General features: G+C 32.7%; 4 protein-coding genes and 1 long non-coding RNA gene across 7 annotated transcripts; 2 read left to right on the top strand and 3 right to left on the bottom strand.

Annotated features, from left to right (window-relative positions):
* Positions 1–635, bottom strand: LOC110658065 (uncharacterized). Its single transcript, XM_021815539.2, has one exon. It carries the CDS (start codon positions 496–498, stop codon positions 244–246), a length of 255 nt encoding a protein of 84 aa, XP_021671231.1. The 5' UTR covers positions 499–635; the 3' UTR covers positions 1–243.
* A 1,817-nt stretch (positions 636–2,452) lies between these two features.
* On the bottom strand, positions 2,453–6,183 carry LOC110658104 (alpha-N-acetylglucosaminidase-like). The gene is made up of 3 exons (XM_058132492.1): positions 5,965–6,183; positions 5,248–5,346; positions 2,453–3,475 (listed from the first exon to the last, which is right to left on the bottom strand). The coding sequence occupies exons 1-3, from the start codon at positions 5,965–5,967 to the stop codon at positions 3,230–3,232; spliced, it is 348 nt and encodes a 115-aa protein (XP_057988475.1). The 5' UTR covers positions 5,968–6,183; the 3' UTR covers positions 2,453–3,229.
* Positions 6,184–7,752: 1,569 nt separating this feature from the next.
* Positions 7,753–10,197, top strand: LOC110658064 (protein JINGUBANG). Its single transcript, XM_021815538.2, has 2 exons — positions 7,753–8,649; positions 8,810–10,197. Exon 2 carries the CDS (start codon positions 8,821–8,823, stop codon positions 10,027–10,029), a length of 1,209 nt encoding a protein of 402 aa, XP_021671230.2. The 5' UTR covers positions 7,753–8,649; positions 8,810–8,820; the 3' UTR covers positions 10,030–10,197.
* Positions 10,198–13,997: 3,800 nt separating this feature from the next.
* Positions 13,998–17,116, bottom strand: LOC110658103 (uncharacterized). 3 transcript variants are annotated; one of them, XM_021815589.2, is made up of 8 exons: positions 17,002–17,116; positions 16,774–16,894; positions 16,486–16,678; positions 16,282–16,391; positions 15,950–16,028; positions 15,788–15,855; positions 14,815–14,881; positions 13,998–14,378 (listed from the first exon to the last, which is right to left on the bottom strand). In XM_021815589.2, the coding sequence occupies exons 3-8, from the start codon at positions 16,673–16,675 to the stop codon at positions 14,266–14,268; spliced, it is 627 nt and encodes a 208-aa protein (XP_021671281.2). In that variant the 5' UTR covers positions 16,676–16,678; positions 16,774–16,894; positions 17,002–17,116; the 3' UTR covers positions 13,998–14,265. The 3 variants fall into 3 exon arrangements, with proteins under 3 accessions (XP_021671281.2, XP_021671279.2, XP_021671280.2); XM_021815587.2 differs by having other exon boundaries at positions 16,774–17,021; XM_021815588.2 differs by lacking the exons at positions 15,788–15,855; positions 15,950–16,028 and having other exon boundaries at positions 16,774–17,021.
* Positions 17,117–19,571: 2,455 nt separating this feature from the next.
* Positions 19,572–22,227, top strand: LOC110658102 (uncharacterized). Its single transcript, XR_002495511.2, has 2 exons — positions 19,572–21,164; positions 21,952–22,227. It is a non-coding gene; the product is annotated as an uncharacterized LOC110658102 (long non-coding RNA).
* Positions 22,228–22,583: the final 356 nt, after the last annotated feature.

The following is a 22,583-nucleotide window of genomic DNA, read 5'->3' on the forward strand; positions in this document are numbered from 1 at the left end:
ACGAAGGGACAAATTCAATAATCATCAATTTAAAATATACACATTATGAAACGTTATTAAATCCACAGAAAGTCCAAACTCACAGATGCAAAATAAAAATCAAAACCAGTGACATACAATACTAATCAAATCTATTCTAATTACAATAAATCTACCAATCAACAAACCATAAAAGAAAATCTCATATCATATTATTGTATGATTATAAACAAAAGAATTGGGAGGAGAAGAGAATGAATCCATTTAACGTTTGTGGGTAGTCTTATGATACTTGTCTTTGATCCAATGGAATCCGGTGATGGTACCTTCTTTGACCTTCTTCATACCAGTTGAAGCAACAGCTTTGGTTTTTCCAAGTCCTTCTCCAACCTTCTGCTTGTATTTGGCTGCGGAACTGGTGTTGTTGCTGCTCTTCCTGTTCTGGTAATCGTAAACAGGATCAGGGCCGTTGTCCCATTGATCAGCCCAAGATGTTTCGTAGGAGCTGCTCCCGTTCATTCTTTTTCAACAAGGTTTTGGCTATGGCAGATTAATTTCTGAACCAACGGAGAACGAGGAGGATTTGTTGAGAGAGATTTGATGACAGGTAGGTTTTTTGGAGGGAATCTGTGGAGGCAGAGGATGGCAATGGGATTACAATTTATTGGGTGTTATATTGGCGCCTGGAACCTTAATCTGGTCCAACTCGGCATACGTAGGGGTTGGAATTTTCGACTAATCAATTTTGACACTTTTGCATAACTATTATGAATTTTTTTTTTAATATAAAAAATTTAATGGACTTAAATACCCTTTGATTTTTTCAGATTATATGACCATTTGTCTTCTTATATTTTGTACCACTCTTTCGTAATGAAGCTGTTTTTTTTTTTTTAGTGAGAGGATTATTATGGTTATGTGGTAATAGATGACGAAAATTTAATAAAAAGAATAAAATATTTTTGCTTGGATTGAAGACTAAGTCCTAATTTAAAGAAACCATTATTTTGCTTTTTTTAATAAATAATATTCGAGGGATAGGTGGAGTTTGACATGATGAGTGGAATCAGCGAGCAAGGGCAGAAAGGTAAATAAAGAAGAACCGCGCGCCTAAACTTCTAGAAACATCGAAAATTAATAGTCAATTCTTTTGACAATTTAGGAGCCACCTGATTCGTTAGCGTAGCCCTCATGTCCTAGAAGCTTCATCTCCCCATATACACGTATTCATACTCTACGGCTACCTTTTCTAGAAGCCAGGCCAGAGGTAATATTAAAAAAAGAAAATAAAAAACTAGTGTATGAATTAGTCCGTAGACACGTGTATTGTGAATTAAACAATTATTTGCATATATTTTTTTTATATGATAATTCACTTTAGGTTTAATTAGCAGAAAATTCAATTTAAATTAGATGGAAGGACTTATTCATTGATAAAAGTAAATTAAAGATATTAATATCATATTTGATTTACCTGTTAGATATAATTGATACCCGATAGACACTCAAGTAAGTGAATTAAAATATTTGATAAGTTTAAAAAAATAAAGCTAGTAGCTGATAGGTAATTGATATGATATCCATTTTGTATCAACTCTATTTTTAGAGCTATTTCTCATCAGTCGATAGCTGATTTTATCTTATTTTTTATTTTGACCATATTATCTTTTTTTATTTAACTCAAAAATTAATATGATTAATACTTTTATTTTTTTTATTTATAATTTTAATATTTTAATTAATACATTTTAATTTTGTTAAAATATTTTTTTAGTAATAACATAAAATATAAAATATTTATGTATATCTAAAAACTTAAAATTAATTATAAATTTTTTCTTTATCAACAATAATAATTACTTTATTATTTTATCTATACTTTTAAAGTTATTTAATTATTTTTTAAAAATTTTAATTATTTTCTAAAAAATTTTAATTATTTTCTTATTTCAATAATAAAATAAATGATATAATATAATAGATTAATAATTATATATTTATTTTAATAATATAATAAATGATATAATATATTAATTTAATAATTATATATTTATTTTAACAATAAAATAAATAATATAATACAATAAATTTATAATTTTATATTTATTTTAATAATAAAATAAATTATATAAAATATAAATAGTAACAGTTAAATATAATTTTATTAAACACTTAATATAAATCAATCATCATCAGCTATCAGCTATCAATTATCGACTAACAGTAATAATTATAAGTAATAATTATAAGCTAACAGTTAGGGTTATTAGCTGTGTTCAACAATTAAACTAAACAACTCCTAATTAATTTATTTTATTAAATATAAAAATTAAAATATTAATAATGATAAAGTTTTTGGTCTCCATATTAAATTACACAGAAAATAAAAAAAGAATTGTTTATTATTTTTCCGAACAATGTGTAACTCTAGATACTTCCCATGCGGGAAAGTCAAGGATTTTGATTGTCCAGCACAGGGTGAGGCCCTTACTTCTTGATTGAAATTACTTGGAGAGGGAGATTTTCTTTTCTTCTCTCTCATTCGTTTACGTTTTTTATTATCGTTTTTGGATTAGCATATACATATATATGATTCTCATATACTTTGTTGTTCACATGGGTAATTGGATCAGATGCACCTTGTCAAAGTTCTTCCAGATAAAACTGAAGGGATGTGATTGTGAGGTCATCCAATGCCTCAGCCGTCACGTTAAACTGCTGTACATGCAATAATATAACGCAGACTTTGTGGCTCGTTCGTATTAAATTTCATAACATGGAAACTATCAGGGATATTTAATTTTATATCAGGCCTGCACAAGTACTTCTCTTGGAGCCAACGGGAAATAATCAGAGCATTTCCATTACTGCCCACTGGGAAGTTGAGGTCTATTAGGTTGGTACGCAAGGCTCTCCCGCTCATTGTGTCGGGCAAGTCGCTTTGCGCTTTCTAACCAAGGTGTCCTAAAAGAAACACCTCATGGCATGTTAAGAGTTTGTCCATGTCTTTGACAAGGTCCAACAACCCCATTGACATCATTTGACTGATAGGATTCAATGATATCTCCATGAACAGGTCATTGCATATTATGCTAAAGCCTGTCTTGTCAGTTCAACCAAAGTCACAGCTGCGAATACAGTAATGAACAAGAAAAGGGGATAAACCAAAACAAATCAGAAGATTGCCTAACAGGTAATAATTTGAGAATTAGACAAATTGCTAATATATCCGGTAAGAGCTTTTTAAAGTCTAAAATGCTAACCTAGAAGGATTGCTTCCCGATAGTTCCTCCCCACTTGCAATGAAAAATTCTAATGCACGTAAAACTTCAGAAGTTGAATACCACAGATGAGGATGATCATATGAATCGGGATTTTCTTTCAGGATTGTGCTTCTTGATACTGGTTTGCAATTGTGGCAATGACTCTTCTGCCGTACTGAGATAAAGAAAGGATCCAAATTAGGGACTGCTACAATTACATCCCTGTTTTTATCCTGCTACAATTGAAGTTACATAAAGTTTTTCACAGAAAAACACAACTTTGAAAATGGACTGGACACAAATGCAAGCAACCGAGTAACTGGATGGATAATTTTAATCCGCATCACTGCTGCATGATATTTATGCAACTGAACACTTCACATAGATAATGCAAAAAGGTGTTAAATGTAACATAATATGTAAATATCCTTAAAGAAGATGAGGGAAGTTATAAACAAGACAAGACATACATGAGATGTATACAATATGAATTTATAAAAAGGGCATCTAAATGCGCAAGACTTTCAGCATTGCAACTCTGCAATGGGTCAAATGTACACAAGCCTCTCCTGACCTTGCAAAGAGGCCGTTTATGTGGTTTTAAGCTATGACCTCCCAAATCTCAATTGAATTTCCATAAAGATGAGCAAGAAGTCCAGCTTATGCACATTTGTGGAAGTCCAAGAAATAAAAGGCAATAATTGCATGATAATTAACACTAAGAGTTCATTTATGTCATAACATGAGGAAAAAAATTTTGGTATTCAAGGGTAATGCCTTGTTGAATATAGATCCATCCATGCTTGGAAAAGGAGGAATTAGTGACAATTCCAGGTTTGATCTTCTATATCAATCGATTCATTGTTACATTCATTTTCAGAAAGAACAACTAAAAAGAGAAAAGAAGGAAAAGAATGATTATTGCACAATTGACATAAAAGAAGACACTCAGAAGGTGAATTAACATAGGTTGAATTTTCAACAAGCTCAGAGATACTAAAAAACCAGTATTTTTTTTTCTTTTTTTTGAGAAAATACTACCTGTTAAATGAAATGTTGTAGGACTAATCACTGACATTAACTATTACTGTTAGCAGGGTTTCAAACAATGGTATTGGTCATAGATTAAGCCTGAATCAGCTGTTGCTATGTAAAACTATGGTCTTTACAATATTGGCAAAATGACTCAAAATCAACATTGGACCAATAATTTAACAAAATATACGGTATATCAATAAAATGAACACCTAAACCTTATTTTGCTTAAAGGTTACCCTTCTAAGTAAAAAACGAGGTCCAATGTTTAGAAATTTTGGTGCCAGGGAAAGTTTTTTGGGTTAGGAAGAAAGAAAAGTGAGAGGAGCTGGTGGATGAGTTGTAGCAGGTGGTTGCCTAGAAAAGCAACATGAGTAAAACAAAAACCATAGTTAAAACTTCTATTGCGGTAACAGAAGCAAAATGGCCTGCAATGGCTGTTGTGGCCAATAAGGCCATTTTAATAATCAGCATGCTTCAAAAGTCATAGTCATGGATCAGTAAATATTGTTTTGCCCCCTTCAAATTCCCACTAATGGACAATACTTAATATCCTGGTGCTTAGTGATGCATTCAGTGGCAGAAAAAACTGGTCTTGGACCTTCTAAATAATAACAGGATCAGATTGCCTATAACTCAAACAAGAAGCTCAGAAACCTTATTTTTGAAACGTGCTGGCAACATTCACGGTTCAAGTCTAGTAATGAAATCCTTAAAAGTGTATACATGAAAGAAAAGTGAAAATGACAGTTTACAAGCTACACCACTGGAAAAGACATGGGATCAGATGATGACCTCCAAGTGACAAACAGAAGGACGCTTCTCAGTTCTCTCAATTGCATTTATATAATGTAAACATACATGAAGAAAATAGGAAAAGTTTTGGGCTCTAAGATTGCATTTATATAATGTAAACATACATGAAGAAAATAGGAAAAGTTTTGGGCTCTAAGAAAAAGCTTGACGTTACCTTGACATCAACTTTATTATGTTGAAATGCCATTTCAGACATGATATCATGGGCAACAGGATTCTGTTCTATACCTTCCATTGACATTCCAATACCAACCTTCAGAGAAGGAAATATATAGACTAAGAAAAATAATTGCATAAGATGTTAAGATAATTATTGTTATTAACTAGTACTAGTACTCAAACAATTAATTACTTTAGAAGAGAGAGAGAGAGATTTTTATGAAACATAACTAGTAATCCTGCTTATTTGGAGGCATCAGCATCAAAGACACCAGTGAAGGACATCTTTACACATTGTAAATAAGTAGATTCTACATACAGAATTAGAACTTCCCTATAGCTTTACTCTATGATATGACAGTCAAAATCTTATTCACACTCTCAGAAAGTGAAATTGAAGATTGCATCCGGCACACCACAAGGAAAATTGCAAGAGGAATCTGCCATTTTGGTCAGCAAATTATGTTTATAAAACCTTAACATGATTCTTAAGCATAGCTCCAAATCCAACATCAGTTCATTCCACATTCATGTGTGAATTTTAGTTTTCCCATTTATAAATTTGTCAACGATAGTTTTCAAATGGAAAGATAAAAGATATATAAGCACATTTACTGAAATCTAGCTTGTCATATAACATGATGGGGCCACAGGACCATCACAAACTTAATTAGACTTGAATTGAATCAAGCAAGGTTTGTGAGTCAGCTACCATTGTTGAGTTTTCAAGTGCACAAGCTTCAACAGGCCCACAAGCTATTGACTCTAAAACGTCCACACAACTCTACATTTCCAGCAAAGACGTGTAGCATACACCTGTGAAGCAAAGCACCAACGATGAGATAAGAAGATTCTGGTGAGAGCACGAGACAATATTTCGATAGCCGGCGAGAGAGAGAAGCAGTGTGAATAGTTGAAGAAAGGAGGAGAAGTGGAGATGGGTTTGTTTCTTCAATTTGGAATTTGAGGTCGACGTCGTTTTGTCTGCTGCGGCACTAGTGGCTGGCCTTGGTCAAGCCCGTCATGGGCCCAAACCTTTAATACATATTGGGCCGACCCTTGTCCTTTTTGACCCACAATAATGTGAATACTGAATAAAAATAAAGGTTAATTATTATATGTACTCGCAGAATTAAAATATAATATTTTTTCTCACAGAAAAGTGAGTTATTTCTATAAAATAGAAAGTGAGTCTCACATGATTGTAAGAGATAGTGCATATGCACCGGGTACACTTAATAATTTCTCAAGAATAAGATGTTAATTAAAATTATGAAATATGATTAGAGGATAAATTAATTCATCCACAATTCTTTGGATCTACTGTGACAGAAACATTAGTTCAGGCTTGATACCATAAAATTATTAGGGTGAAGGGCTATAGTAACAATGTGTTTGCCACACAATGAGAGAGGAAAGTTCTAAGATCTAACATTTCCATTCCCTCATATGTCAATACTACTAAAGAGAGAAGCTAGGCTACAAAAGCACACACGCCACGCCATTACTTCAATGGAGGAAATCTTCAAAGCTAATTGAACCAATAGTTATGTCATAATGGGACCACAAGACAAGATATATACATATGTATAGGGTAGTGCAAGTTGTAATAGCGGCCGATATTGTAATGGGTAGAGTGATGTAATGAGACATGTAGATGGCTACATTTGAATATCCTCACTAGCTAGTTAGCCTTTATGTTGCTTTCATTCGAATAGGTTTCTAATGCTTCCATTGAAATTTATTTGTCCCCTCATCACCTTCAACATTTAGTGTTAGGGTAAATCTGAATTTATTTTGATCAGATTAAATTAGATAATAAAAAATAAAGAAAATAAAAACATTACAAATTTACATAATTCGACGTAAATTTATATTTATGATAAAAAAAATTAAAATTTTCACTAATAAATGAAGCAAAATATAAGATATAAAAACTAATATAGAATAAACTAAGTCCTGAATTTACCACAAGAATCAAAACGAAAAATCTTTGAAAGAGCTAGTTTTATCATTTTATGATTCAAGTCAGCAAATATCTTAAAAAATTTGGAGCTTTAGGTGAAGCATATTTCAGTTTCGGAGAAAATTTGGTCAGTTGATAAGAATTTGGAGGGCAGACTTCACCGCCAACCTATTGATCTGTAAAGGAAGTTGTTTGTGGACCAAACACTGTTTGCCTAAGAAGCATGACAGGGATTAACCCATAAAAGAAATCCACCCTAAGGAGCGCACAAACTTACTTTATGCCTAACGATTGGACTTTATTTATTTATTTATTTTTCAATAAGATGATGGAGTGCACCAACTAAGCAAAGATTAAATAGATGCATCTTTTGTTAATTAATAAATATATATTATTTAAGATTCTATCTAATGATTGAAAGAATAAAACTAATTTGACAGGTTCGAACCTTCACTTCCTCAATTCCCTACTTAAAAAAATATGATTGAAAGAAAAATGAATGAAAGGGTATTTGAATTAGTAGTTGGAGCCCCTAATGGTCAGTCATTAACCCTCAACAATTCACAGTGCAAATCCAAGTATCCAACAAGGTGTCATCAGTTTCTTTGTTGGTGGTTGTGAAGTAGTTGGAGCCGTTAATGCCTTTATCTCGAGACAACTTCATAAAAAAAATTTAATCGTTTTGGGTACTTTCCATCATAATTTTAAGTTTAAATCCTAAGAAACTCGATAATCATGTGAAAATAGAGCATGGATGGTGAGAATTATATGGAAGACATGCTCATAGATACGCAGCATAGAATTGTATCATTTCAGTTCGCCGGCCTCCAGGTACAAAAATACCAACCAAAGGATATGGTGACAGAAGCATACCTTGCCTGCCCATTAATGTCTACTTTTAAGATTAGGTTCTCTCCTTTTATGTGTCCTCTGCTGCACATAAAGCAATCGAGTCTCCATCAATCGATTGGGTGTTGGAGAGATTACATATAGATAACATATGATATTGACCTGGTAAAAAAAGGAAGATTTTAGATAAATGAAGGTCTATGTATATTAAGATAATGAAGGTCTATGTATAATTTTGTCTGCTTTATCATCCGATCTAAAAGATGAAGTGGATGACTCATCCTGGAGATTGCATATGGAAGCAACCATGTGGATGCTTGCGACAGTACATAGAGGATTATTTCAATAGTGGTGGATCGAACCTTGCTTAGCCTAGCAATGAGGAATTGAGGATGAAACTTACATCACTATCCTTTCTTTTCTGATTTTGATGGATATATGAATCATTTCGCAAATTAAATACCTTCATAGATCTTTCAATGGAATTATCAAATTTTCTGTTCCCTGAAACAGTGCAATAACAAATAAATGCCTTCAGGCTGTGCAGAACCAACTCGAACAATCCACCCAGGTGTTATAAAGGTTAAGTGGGCCATTCTTGCTTCACTTTTTTGCTAAACATGCATTTTCTATTAATCTAATTGTCTCTTCTGTTGTAATAATAACTTAATCTCAGTAATTCTGTTCATTCTCTGTATAATTAACTCACTTCACCATCTTCTACTCATTCTCTTTCTCTCAGACGTTGGAACCATGCCATGCTACTCGATGTATGATTCCCAATCCCAGTCTAACCACCATCAATCAAACCTACCATCTCTTTGCTCACAGCTAAGTCTCCCGTCAATTCCTTCCCTCTCGTCCTCATCACAACGCCATCACCAACACTTTCTATCCAACACCCACCACCACTGCCTCGCCACTCTCAAGGGTCACACCACCTATGTATCCTCTCTCACCCTAACTGAAAAGTTCCTCTACAGCGGCTCCTCAGACAAAGAAATCCGAGCTTGGAAGCGAAACCATCTAGACTCGGAACTAAATCATGAAAACCAATGCAACAACATTGTAGCCGTGGGGAAAGGTGCAGTGAAGTCCCTAGTAGTTTTAGCTGATAAACTCTTTAGTGCACATCAAGACCACAAAATCCGAGCATGGAAAACCAGTAGCCAAGAACCTGATATACAGAAGTATACCCATTTAGCCACGCTACCCACACTTGGTGATCGAGCTTTAAATATTCTGTTACCAAAGAACCATATTCAGATTAGAAGGCACAAAACATGCACATGGGTTCATCACGTAGACACAGTCTCTGCACTTGCCTTGTCAAAGGACGAGTCTCTTCTCTATTCCGTTTCATGGGATAGGACACTCAAGGTATGGAGGACAAGTGACTTCAAATGTCTGGAGTCAATATCAAGTGCACATGATGACGCTATAAACGCTGTGGCAGCTTCAAGTGATGGGGATGTTTATACTGGATCAGCAGACAGAAAAATCAAGGTGTGGAGGAGGAGTTCAGGAGGGAAGAAGCATTCCCTAGTGGCTACATTAGAGAAACACAACTTAGGGATTAATGCCCTGGCACTAAGCACTGATGGATCTATTCTGTACTCCGGTGCTTGTGACCGATCAATATTGGTCTGGGAGAAGGACGATGGTGGTGGTGGAATGGTGGTTGTGGGTGCTCTCAGAGGGCATACACAGTCCATATTGTGCTTAGTAGTTGTGTCGGATTTGGTGTGCAGTGGTTCTGCGGACAAAACCATAAGAGTTTGGAGATGTGATGATAGGAGTTACTCTTGTTTGGCAGTTTTGGAAGGGCATAAAGGCCCTGTCAAGTGCTTGACAGCAACAATTGATGGACACAACCCATCTCATACATCGTACCTTATTTACAGTGGGAGTTTGGATTGTGATATCAAGGTGTGGCAGCTTAATGTCCCAACAGATCAATAGCAGAAACTTCTTCAACTATGCCTTGCTGTGGTTATCAAAGTGTGCTGTTCCCTGCTTTTTATTTTACTTTTTTTTTTCTTTCTCCTTTTCCTTTTAAGGTTCTTTGTAGTTGTTTCAAGATTAGAGTGTAAGAATTGCGACTAATGATCCAGAAACTCTTCAGAATTACCGAGGGTCTGTTTTATTTAATTGTTTGTCATATGACTTTTACCTTTTAAATATGGATTAAAATTTTTTTAATTTAGTCCACTAATTAAAAGACTTCATAATAACAACATTGTGATCCTTAAAGATACTAAAAAATAATTTAAAATAAGTTGTAGAATATTCAAATATCTTAATAGTTGAATTAAAAAAAAAATTGTTAAAAAAGATATAGCAATCCCCTTTTATTCTATTAAGTGGGAATTGTGAAGCATCGATTTAAAATACAAAATAACCATTAGCTGCTAAACTAATTTATTTTCTTTATTTAAAAAGTATGGTAGTCAATTAACCAATGTCTTTACTGATTTGCTTTAAAAAAAAAAAAAAAGTGTAATGGACCACTTTTTCAGAACACAGGAAACAAGTTGTCCCAACTCCTAACTTGTCATTTTGTTTTGTCTTTTAATAAAAGTTGCAATAAGTTGTTTGTTATTTGAAGTTGGTGTTGGAAGATAGTGCAATGGAAGCTTCCCTTGGAAAGATAAGAGAGGCATGGTACATCTCCCTTGTCTTACTTTTTGAGCATAAGCTTCCATGGCTCTTTCACTCCATATACTTCAATAAGATTGATATAAAAATTTTCCCTCAACATATTGCAAAATGTCTATCACGTTACATATGCATTTCTATACATTTGCTGATGTAACTAAAATAAAATAAATGCCAATATAGTACTTAGTGCATATAAAATTATTAATATAATTAAATTTATTCATTTTTTCCAAAAATATCTAATTGAATATGATGTAATGTATGTATGTATGTATCAACCAATTATATTGAATTAGCCACGCCTCCCCATGAAAGGTGTTCCTTAAAAAAATATTGTTGATTTATGGGACTCAATGTTATAGGACAGTAGAGTAGGGTCACAAGCTTACAATTTAAATATGAAACAATATGGTTTACAATAATTATTACATGCTTTTTCAGAAAAATGCCAACACATTTAACATTTAGCTAAAGTTGGATTAATAAGATCGTACCCATAAACCAAATCCAACTTTTTAATTTAAAGATGCACAGCCAAAGCAATATATGCTCAGCAACTCTCTTATTCAACATAAAGTTTTCTCCAATGGGGTTTAGGGCCAAAAGTAACCCATTAAAATAATAAGAAAACATAAAGCAAAAGAAAATGCTGTTGGCTACTTTCGCCACTTCCAAAACAGGACCAAAAAAATTGCATATCTATATACACACACATATATATACATATACAAACTGAAGAAATCTTTCTTTGAACAGTTGTCAAGATCTGGAATAATAAAAAAAAATTTACAAACCCCTTACCTTTTGCCGATTATTCTCAAAATTGAAAACCGTAGCAATGTATTGGGGGGGAGGGGGGGGGAATAATGGATTGAATATTATGTTTCTCCTATACATGTTTGGTGAAAGAAGAAATGATTGATAGAAAAAATTAAATAAAGGACATTAATAAGACCAGTCCCATTATTTGTAAGGCAGCCAAAAAGAGAGCAACGAAACAAAAATTAAAGAAACATGCATACCAGAAAAAGAGTATCGGTATGCTACCTTTCAACCAAACAAACATTTTAGATACTACATTATTGTGAAGGAAAAAGAAAACCCAAATATAATAATGCCCAAAAGATAAAATATTTACGTCTGAAGTTGCTTTCTTTTATATATAGCTTACTAATTTCACAACATCGTAGTTGCAGCTTGATTTTTTAGGGATCTACTTTGAACACATTCAGCTTGAGTGATGATATCATTGGAGCTTCAGCACTATGATCCATTCAACTAATGACAAGTGGAGAGGAAGTTAGGTAAAGGTAGGTAAAGGTCGTTTTTCCATGGCACCATTATTCTAACCTACTCTTTCCTCTGCTTCAATCAAAACCCATTCTTTTATACCACACAGAGAACATTAGGGTATGAGACTCATCTACTATAGTATAGACCTCTAAAAGATAATAAAAATTATCATTCTGTTTCATCTCCTACAAAATCCTACCTCTCTAAAACATGCTATCATGCGTGCATATGCCCCTACCACGTGAAATAGAAGAAACATCAAACAAATGCTTGAAGATTTTTAACCAACTATGAAATAATTGCAAGAAAGTAAACAACCTAAGGTCACAGACAATGACATTTAGCTCTGAATGTAAGGATGCAACAAGATTTTTTTTTTTTGCAAAAGGCGCTTTTAAACCCCTAACAATGATTTTTAGAATCAAATAAGTTATTATTAATTTAGTTGATCATTTTAAACCCCTGACAATTACTCTTAATATCAAATAAGCTCTTACCAATTTAGTTTATCCTTTTAAACCCTTACAATTACTTTTAAAATTAAATAAATTCTCATCAATTTAATTGATCCATTGAAATCCCGCTTTTACAAGCTCCCACTTGACATTTTCTATGCTCCATTAAACGTGAGCTTAGCATGCTCAGTGCTACTAAGTCATGCAGCGCCTGAAGCTCCTTTTCTATATTCAACATGGGGCATGCTGAAAAGTACTGAATTTAGTACTAAGCATGCTGAATGAAAATATCAGTGTATAACACCCATATTTTCCATCATTTTTTTCTATTAATGGAATAAAATCGCAAAAACAGAGAGAGTGAGAGAGCAATAAAGAATTTAACTCTTAGGTTATGTAATAAAAATGAACGTTAACTAAATATCCGTCCATCACGTGTAAGTCACGTGATAGAGATTATGCTTCTTTAACTCAAATGTTCAATATTTTGACTTTAAGAGTAATTATTAGAAGCTTAAATGAATAAACTAAATTGATAAGGGCTTATTTTACGCTAATAGTAATTGTTGGAAGTTTAAATGGATGAACAAGGGCTTATTTGACTTTAAGAGTAATTGTCAAGGGGTTTAAATGTATCAACTAAATTGACAAGTGCTTATTTGACTCTAAAAATAATTGTTAGGAGCTTAAAAAGTCTTTTTACCTTTTTTTTTTGCGAGATGCAACAAGATAATTAGAGCAATCAAATGTTCACATCAATGGCCAATATCGTCCAATGATGTCAAACATATATAATGTGTCTTAGAACCATGATATTAGAGAGAGAGTTTCGCTATTGAGTAATTTCTTGGTGTAAGTAAAAAATTTCCTTCGCTATTATACGACTTTAACTATAACCATGAGAGAGAGAGAGAGAGAGAGAGAGAGAGTATAAGACTTTAACTATATCTTAACATTAGTATTACTTACTCACAAGGTTACATCTAGTTTATCATGTAAAGCGAAATTATAAAGTAAATGAAAAATAAATATTATTTCGTAATGCATGGTTTTTATGGCTACATATACATATGCACATTTATGGCTCAGTGAGTAGCAATGTGATATACTAAAACTGGAGAATCAAAATGGTCATCAGTTTGAGTCACATTTTTCGCCTAGCAGATATTTCCACAAAGTATATATGAATTTATTGCCCACTGAAAAATGATCCTTCTAAATTCTTTAATAAATTCCAAATAATCACACTCAAGATTCTCATTCTTTCTTCCCTAAAGTGCATTGTTTTCCCCTGCTTAAGTTCTAGCTCGAGTATTTCATCTTTTATAGTTTATTAATCTGTATTGCTGAAAGCAAATGGCTCTTAAATCATTTCAGCACAGGGCAGCAATGTTCGTCTTTGATTTACACTTCATAACGAATAATTCACAAACTGAGTTGCATAACTTTTGATTATAATTCAGATACTCATTCCTAAATTCATAAACCAGTAGTTACAAAAAATAAAAAAAAAAATGAAAGTGACCAAGTATTTATCTTCTTATACAAACAAACGGTATTAACTTACAACCATTTGAGGATACACTCTTCCAAGCAAACAAAAACAAAATCAAAGAATAAAGACTGCACGACCAGTGCAAGTCAGCCACTGATCAAACATTAAGGTTCTACAACACTTTTACCTGCTTCACTGATTATGGTAAAAACTAATCTGAAAATAGAACATTCTATACAAACATTTTATGAGGGTGCAAGAGGCATAGTAGTTAGGGGGAAAAAAGATTGGGCACTACAATGGTAATTTTGCCGGAGTACCTGGATCACGTGGATACTTCCTTGGAGTGGGCTGATCTTTTACACATATGATGGCTGTACGCTGCCCATATGGGCTGTGTGATTCCACTGCATATGGTAAAGGTGTACTAATATCACTTCTATGAGGAGGCTTAAACATGATCAAAAGAAATGTCCACCGTAATGTTCCACGCAAGGTTGACATACATATCTCATTCTCTTTATGTTTTCTGCTCAATTTTCTGGTTCTTAGGTTGAAGGCATAAATTTTAACCAGGACAAAACAGCACTATGAGCTCCATCCAATGTTATACATGTTATAATGCAATAAGCTATCCAATTATGTGTTACAGTTGGTAAAATCTGATCAAAGCAGCAGCCTTTTCATTGTTTATAAATAAGAAAACAAAGATGGCATATTGGACAAACTCATAGACTAATACAAATAAGGAATTGTATTTGAGAAATGAAATAACTCATAGGAGTTCTTTCATCAAATGCATGAAGGACTAATATCTCAAAATCGATAATACAGGACGCATACCTGAGCAAAGTTGAAATATAGATGCGCCCATCAGTTGGATTGATTTTTCTGCATTTCGAACTTCCACCTGCCCACATTTAACATATAAAAAGATTACTGATAACTCATATTCATGAAAGATCTAGGGAAATTAAAAATATAAAAATAAATGGAATAGGCATTTTTTTTCTAGTAATTACATGAAGAATTTGCACAGACAATGATTGTAAAAATCATTATATTTCATCATACTAATTATGCACATTGCACAAGCCTTTTATTATAACCCGCCAAAGAATTTGTAGAAACCACTTTATTCTTCAGCTTTTAACAGTGATGAGTGAAATACTTATTCTATAATGAAATCCTTCCTACTGAAATTTAACTTCAAATACTAAACAAAAGAACATACAAGAATTTTCTGTGAAATGAACATCCCAACGTCTCTTTAGTCAATTATCTATGAATTTTTGAAAGGAACCAAATTCTCACATATTACTTTACTACATTTACTACAAATCTTATGGGGTTGATCTCACATATTCTATTCTTGCATTTTGGCGAATGGGATGAATCTTTAATACACTTGCTTTGTTTCAGATTGGTGACATCTCGTACAAGTGAATTCTTTGATTGATCCTAGTTCTTCCGTTCATCAACTCCTAAAACAGAAAACCCCAGTAAACAATAAATGCTACCTAAATACTTTCATCTTTCCATGAGACCATCCACAAGAATGACCAATGCTTTGTAATTTATAGCAATTGTCAATTTCTAAGTATCCTCTATCAAAGAGAGAACAGTAAAAAAAAATTCACTGGTTCCCACGACCAAACAGACATAAACAAAGAAACTAACAATTGTCAATTTTGTATGATTATATCTAAACAGGTTTTGTATGCATAACTGTGATGCTCTTTACAATAGAAAAAATTATTTTTCAGTAAATATAGCAATGAGGTAGGAGTTCCAAATCCAGAAAACATATACATACTTGGGGATCATGGCCCTTCGCGGCTACAAACAACCCACCTACTCGAACTAGAGGAAGACAATACTCCGCTAAAATTAGGGAGGAAAATCAACAGTAACAGTTATTTCCTTCGAAGAATTGCAGACATAAAAGAAATTAAGATATGTAGCTTATGGGAATTACCTAAAACTCTCATTTCCGCAACTGCTCTGGCAACTGCAACATCAAATTGCTCTCTAAAGGAATCATTCTGCCCTAAACTCTGTCCTACAACAAGCTTCATGGAATGAATAACTAGCAAATACCTCAATGCGATCTTTTTTCCCCCTTAGTATTAAGGGGATGAGTCTCTGAATGCCAAGCCAGTCCAGTCAAGGAGACTCAAACCTCATGTGTGTCTAGATTTTCAATAATGCACGTATACAATTATATACCTTATTAACGGTGGAATATGATCATTCAAACAATGCCTGCCAACAAACAAGGTCATGAAGTACTTAGGTAAGGAACAATACCTCTGCTCTACCCCTTACAACTTCAACATTTGACAACCCAGTAACGCTCACTGCATGCTCCAAGAAAACGCAACGCTTGTTCATGGACTCCAAAAGGGTTACTTTCCAACCTACCCTTCATTCAAAAATAAAATGCCATCACATAAAGCAAAGCGAACGAACCGACACATAAAAAAAGACAGAGGAAAAGAAGACTAAAATCACCAGGACAAGCAATAGCTAAAACCAGTCCAGGAAGCCCAGGACCAGTCCCAACATCAACAAGTTTGAGATTGTCAATCGAAGAGTTGCAATGCGAAACATAAGAATCACGAATAGGAGGTAGCATTGCAAGTGAGTCCTCTATATGCCTTTTCATGACTTCATTCACGTCCGTGACCGCAGTAAGATTCATTTTCTGCAACATTACAGCAATTATAAACTATACAACAGAAGAAAGAAATAAATAAGTGCTTTATGTCTTTTGTTGGATGGGAGGCAGGCAGAATAGACCTGGTTCCAATCGAGAAGAGCCTCAATGTAATGGTGAATCTGGTTTTTTTGGCGGGAAGTCAGGGTCTCGAAACAGGAAGAGTTATGAGATGATGTTGTAACTATCCTTTTTGCGTTGATTCTGCGAGGATAAAACGCGTTTGGTTGCGAGATCGGAAGGTGTTTGACAAATGTCCCAATAGAGAAAGGAAACGGGATATTAGCACTCCTGCAGAGGTAGAGCCTTACCATCATCTTTTTCCCCCGCGCCCGCGCGCTCTATTTCGCTGGACCGGTAATTATATTAAATGTACGTACGGCTCCAACCAATTAATAAAAGGATAAATGAAATTTATTAAATAAATAAAATTATCAATCACACTATTTTTTATTATTATTTAATAAATAAAATTTGGTTAGTATAATATTTACCTATGAATTTTTGCTAAAAAACATGAAAATTGTCATAAAATTGTTTTACCTTCTAATTTTTAAATGTCTTTTTTTTTATCACACTAACATATATTTAATTGGTTTATAAATTATAAATATCAATAAAAAAATATATATTACAATACAATACAAATATTTTACATTTATAATAATTTAGGACACTATACATTACTTAATAAAAGTTATATTAAGATATATTAATAATTTATATGGGATACAAAATAAAATCTCATCATATACATATACACATGATTGTATTAAGTATTAAAATATTAATTTTAATCAAATTAGATAAAATTAATCAACTAACTATAAATAAAATAAATTTATAAAATTTACAAATTTTTTATTTTTTTAATTATTAAAGTTATAATAGATCAACAATATATAAAGTAAAAATATTTTTATCACGTCATCAATAACATAAAAGTGCATATACGTTAGTAATAATATATTAAAAATAATATTCTTTTATGTTAATCACCACATCAACAACCTCAAATATCTAATTTTAATCAAGTTATAATAAATATTAAAATTTTAAATTAGGCTAAAATTAACAAAAAAAAAATTTGACTGTAATTGAAAAAACACATAAAGTCTTAAATTTTTTGGAATATTAGACCTTTATTATAATTAATAATAATTAGTTAATTTAAAAAAAAAATCAAATTATTGATAGAATCAAATTTGAAAAAATAAATTAGTTTAAATTAGACATAAAAATTTAAATTATAAATTTTTACAAATTTCGATGGTTAACTTATAATTTACGCTTTTAATAAAATTCCAAAATTTTTGGGAGATTATAGATGACTTTGCATTTCATGAATTTACTGTATAAATAATTCTTACTGAATGATAAAAATGAATCCATTCATGTGATTGACAAAATTAAAATAAAATAACATCCAAAATTTATATAAATGGTCCATTAAAATATCTTATAATTATTTTATTATTATTATTACAGTTTGTTTCCATAACCAAGAACATATAGGGACAGAATTATTTTGGTCAGGGGAGCCTAGTCCTAATATCCCAGCTTAGGCCCAGCCCATGGGGCTCAATGGCACTAGCGGTCTAAGCTCATCTTCTAATAATAAAGAGTTTTGGGCGGTGTCTGTGTACTCCTCCTTTCTAACTTGCAATGATGATATTAAGCAGATTTTTTGGAACCAAACAAGGAATAACATTATAAAATGTGACACTTTCCACTGTTATGTCATAGGAGCCACACCACCTTCTGCCCTTGGTGGGAGTCATTTGTAGAATTTGAAGTCTGATATGTGGGTCCTAAAACACCTTATCTTAAATTTATAGATAGATAATATGATAAATTATGTCTCCTATTATATAATTGATGTTAGGCCAATGAAAATTCATAAGTAACTCCATTACATTCACCCATCTTTAAAAATGTAAAAATAAAGTTTAAAATTTATTTTTTTTTATAAAAAATTTTAATATATTTATTGGAAATCGTATTAAGAGAATTATTTGTTTTTGTAGCACCCACCACCTCATATAATTTGTCAAGTCTTTTATACATAGACAAGGCAAAAATTTTGTATTTTAGTGAAAATTGAGGCAGCAGCATGCCATGAGAAAATGGCAAGAAGGTTCAAAAATGAGAAGGGGAAAAGAATTTGGTGCCACTCTATGCATATATGTGACCTAACAAGCATATAGATAAAGACTAGCAGACAGGAACACTGTGATCTTTTGATCTTTTGGGTTTAGACTTTGTTTGGTGCTTAAAAGATTTTTGAATCTCTGGAAATTTTTTTTTCTTTGTTCTAGAGTTTCTACTTTTCCATCTAACTATATACTTTTGTTTTCCCACAACAATTATTATTACTTTTTTTTATTTTTTATTTTTCTCCACTACTAATGTGAAGGAGAAAGTGGAATAAAAGGCTGGTTCGGGTGGGTGACTTTATCAGGGTCAAACATAAAGTGATGGCCTCACGGAACAAGTTGTGAGGGAAATTTTTATCTATACCTGAATCCTAATCTATATATTTTACTATGAGTTCATAATAAATTACATTTAAATTAAAAAAAATTCATATTTTAATAATTTTTCCCCCAAAGAGATTATATTTCCCTTTTCTCAAAAAAGTTAGGGTAAAACTTTGTCATGACGTGGTGGACTCATTAGACCAATTAAGACCAAGGTGAATTTTATTTTCAACAGAGATTTGGAATGTAATGTGAAATGATAAAAAAAAAATTACTATATATGTTATTATTATTATTATTATTTGTGGGAAATATATCAAATACATATGATAATTCTATTACGTACCTAGGCTTTCAAATCAGAAGAAGGACCGAGGAGACACAAATCAAAAAATGCTCAAATGGGAATCTTATGCTTTGCTGTAACCCTTACTTGATACTTCCAAAAGCAAAAAAGAAAAAGGCTATATGAAGCTAAGTGAAAAATTTTTCCTTGACAGAAAAGATTATTGCATTTGAGAAACAGCAACAAACATTTTTGTCCTCTTTCCTATATTCACCAGGCTTCTTTTCCAGGGAAAGCCATTGAATTAATGTACTCGATCCACCAGGCCACACTTTCTCCCTCGAAATACCACAAACTCTCCCTCCTCACCTCATGTGTGTTCTATCGTTTCTCTCACCCCTGTCAGTTCTGTTTTAATTCCTGAGTTCTATGATTCCATTTCCACTTTCATTCTTTTATATCTTATATTTATATAATCCCTGCTGCTTCCTGTCAAAATTCTCTTCTTTATCTAAACCCAATAAAGCTTGCTACTAGCATTTCCTTCTCTATTCCATATACAGTCACAAACAGCCTTTTACTGTAGAGAATCATCATTTTTTAATCAAGAAAAGGGAATTTTCTTGTGCATCTCCATTTCCTGCTTGCCTGGTGCAATCATTATTTAAGAAATGTTAATTATAGGGTAATTCACATGAAGCAAATTTCTTTAAATGTCAAATTGACTGTTTGGGTCTTCGCTATTGGAAGTTGCAGTCAATAACAAGAATTAAGTGATGCATCTGATTACTCTTTCCAGGAAATAATAAAATGGGTCCTTTCCTTTTAACAGAGAGAACAAGAGCTGGGGCATGAAAAAGCTATCACCGAGGGCTTCGTGATAATTCTCTCCACAGAGAGAGAGAGAGAGAGAGAGAGAGAGAGACGTCTCTCTCTCTTACTGAGGAAATGGCACGCAATACCTTGGATTTTTCTTCAACCTTTCAACCGCATCACCCTAAAGCAATCATCATGCCCTCCTCCTCCTCCTTGCCATTCACACAGACTATTCACCACCATCATCATTACCCCCTCACCTCCACTACCTCCAGCTTCTTTTTTCACAATCCAACTTCTTCACATCCCAAAACCAAAACAAGGGAAATCACAGAGAAGAAGAAGAAGAAGAAGAAAAGGAATAGAGGGTTTACTCATGAGAAAAAGCTAGCGTATTTAAGTTGAAGTAAAAGGGTCATCGAAGGATCCTACACCTAATCGGGGAATCAAGCGTCTCGGTCCGATCATTTGCTAGATCAAGCAAATCCACTAGAAGAATAATTAAAAAAACTGCTATTTGCCTACAAGGGTTTTTCTTTTCATTTTGATCATTTACTAAATATATATTAATTACTAGTTTGTTTTAATCTGTTTCAAGACCTTCCCGTGCTGCTTGGTGAAGTTAATCATTTACATGATTTTACTTCTTTAAAGAGAAGCTGTTGTTATGTGGGTATGTGTGTTTTCTATTTGAATATATCATTTCTCTCTCTTTCTATAATCTTGTTGTTTTGATTATTGCTCTTTTTTCATATTCGCGACATGTAATAATTGGCTTCATGTGGATTTCTTTCTGTTCTTGTTGAGACCATGGGAAATCATATACAGTTCAGAAGTTTCCTTTCTGAATGATAAAGGAATAAAACTTCATTACATTTCAAGCCCGTGCCAGGTACATATCTACAATGATGAAACTAGGGTTTGCTTTTCCATGCAGTAGAGTGTAGAAATTATAATTCTTATTCTCTCCTAGCTAGATATACCATATATCAAGTAGCTAGATCTTCATGAGATGATGTATGTATGTTTATCTGGTGACTAGATAGTACAAGTGTAATTCATACACACATACATGTTCAAGGGGAGCTATACATATATATATATATATATATATATATATATATATATATATATATATATCTTTGCATGTCTATGCCCTAAACTTGCATATGCATAGCATGGATTTATTATCTTTATATGCATGCTTTTCTTTCTGTTGATCTTTTACCAAGTAAATACATTTTTGTGTAAATAAACCTCACACTGATTTATTCTTTATTCATGTGTATATATATATATATATATACACACACACATTTCTAGCCATGCTGCATTTATATTTTTTCCTTGGAAACTTAACTTTATCATCATTTTGTTGGGTAGAGATGAAAAATGGATTTGAATTCATATTTAAATAATATACTCTAAATTTATAATTTTAATCAACTGAAAATTTTATAATTTTTATTAATTTTAATTTTCCATAAAAAATAAGGCAAAATTTTATTGGATTATTCAATTTTCTTCATCTTAATTAGCTCATAAGAACATATATCATTTGAATTAATGCATATGGGTCTCTTCTATCTAACTGGAACTTTGAATTGAAAAATCAACGCAGATACAGCCCTTGTCATGTGAAAAATGATATATTAACTAAAATTCTTTCTATATGTCAGACTAGAAAAAGGAAAAAAGAAAAAATCAAAAGGCTTCGCGTGCTTGGTGGTATCAATTTGTCAAAACTGCGACTTGTTTTTGAAGTTGGATGATCACATTGTACCTCTAGAAATTAAGTACGAACTAAAGCTTTTTTTTTTAATTAGCTGCATTTTTGGTCATTGCACCCCTTCATGTCTGTTAAGTGGACCATGAATCAATCATGAATTGTATTTATGATGAGATTCACATGTAAAATATGTATGATGAAATTTACATTTACATGATGAACTAGATATGGCAAAGTTTATATATATATAGAAACCAAAATCATACAGGAACAGTACCCTTCTGAGTTGTGGTAAGCTTCAATCCAATGTCACATCTATGACCTCCTTCAGTGTATAAATATGCAATTCAATCCCTCATTTACTGTAAATGCACCAAATGGGCAGCTCTGTGCTCCAATTACAGCTTGGAGATTCCAGTCTTTCTTGATTTGTTTCCGAAGATTTGGGTTCTGTCCTGAATAGATTTTGATCAAGAAGAAAATAAGCACTATTGTTCATGCACACTTTGACGCCCAGCCCTGATTCAGATGGACTGCCAATGACATCCAGTTCTCAATTAAGCATTTTGACTCAGCAAATCT

This window comes from Hevea brasiliensis, chromosome 13 (assembly GCF_030052815.1).
Source record: "Hevea brasiliensis isolate MT/VB/25A 57/8 chromosome 13, ASM3005281v1, whole genome shotgun sequence".
In the NCBI taxonomy this organism is placed as follows: domain Eukaryota; kingdom Viridiplantae; phylum Streptophyta; class Magnoliopsida; order Malpighiales; family Euphorbiaceae; genus Hevea; species Hevea brasiliensis.

Bases quoted from the DNA above. Each gene is read 5' to 3' on its own strand.
- LOC110658104 (XM_058132492.1), bottom strand. The intron at 3,476-5,247 runs GTAACGTCAAGC...CAATTGTAGCAG, and splicing joins ATAATAAAGTTGATGTCAAG to GATAAAAACAGGGATGTAAT.
- LOC110658103 (XM_021815587.2), bottom strand. From the start codon at position 17,007: ATGATGGTAAGGCTCTACCTCTGCAGGAGTGCTAATATCCCGTTTCCT. The intron at 16,392-16,485 runs GTGATTTTAGTC...AATGAAGGGTAG, and splicing joins TTTAGCTATTGCTTGTCCTG to GTTGGAAAGTAACCCTTTTG. The intron at 16,029-16,281 runs GTATTGTTCCTT...GTTGTAGGACAG, and splicing joins TTGTAAGGGGTAGAGCAGAG to AGTTTAGGGCAGAATGATTC.
- LOC110658064 (XM_021815538.2), top strand. From the start codon at position 8,821: ATGCCATGCTACTCGATGTATGATTCCCAATCCCAGTCTAACCACCAT.
- LOC110658065 (XM_021815539.2), bottom strand. From the start codon at position 498: ATGAACGGGAGCAGCTCCTACGAAACATCTTGGGCTGATCAATGGGAC.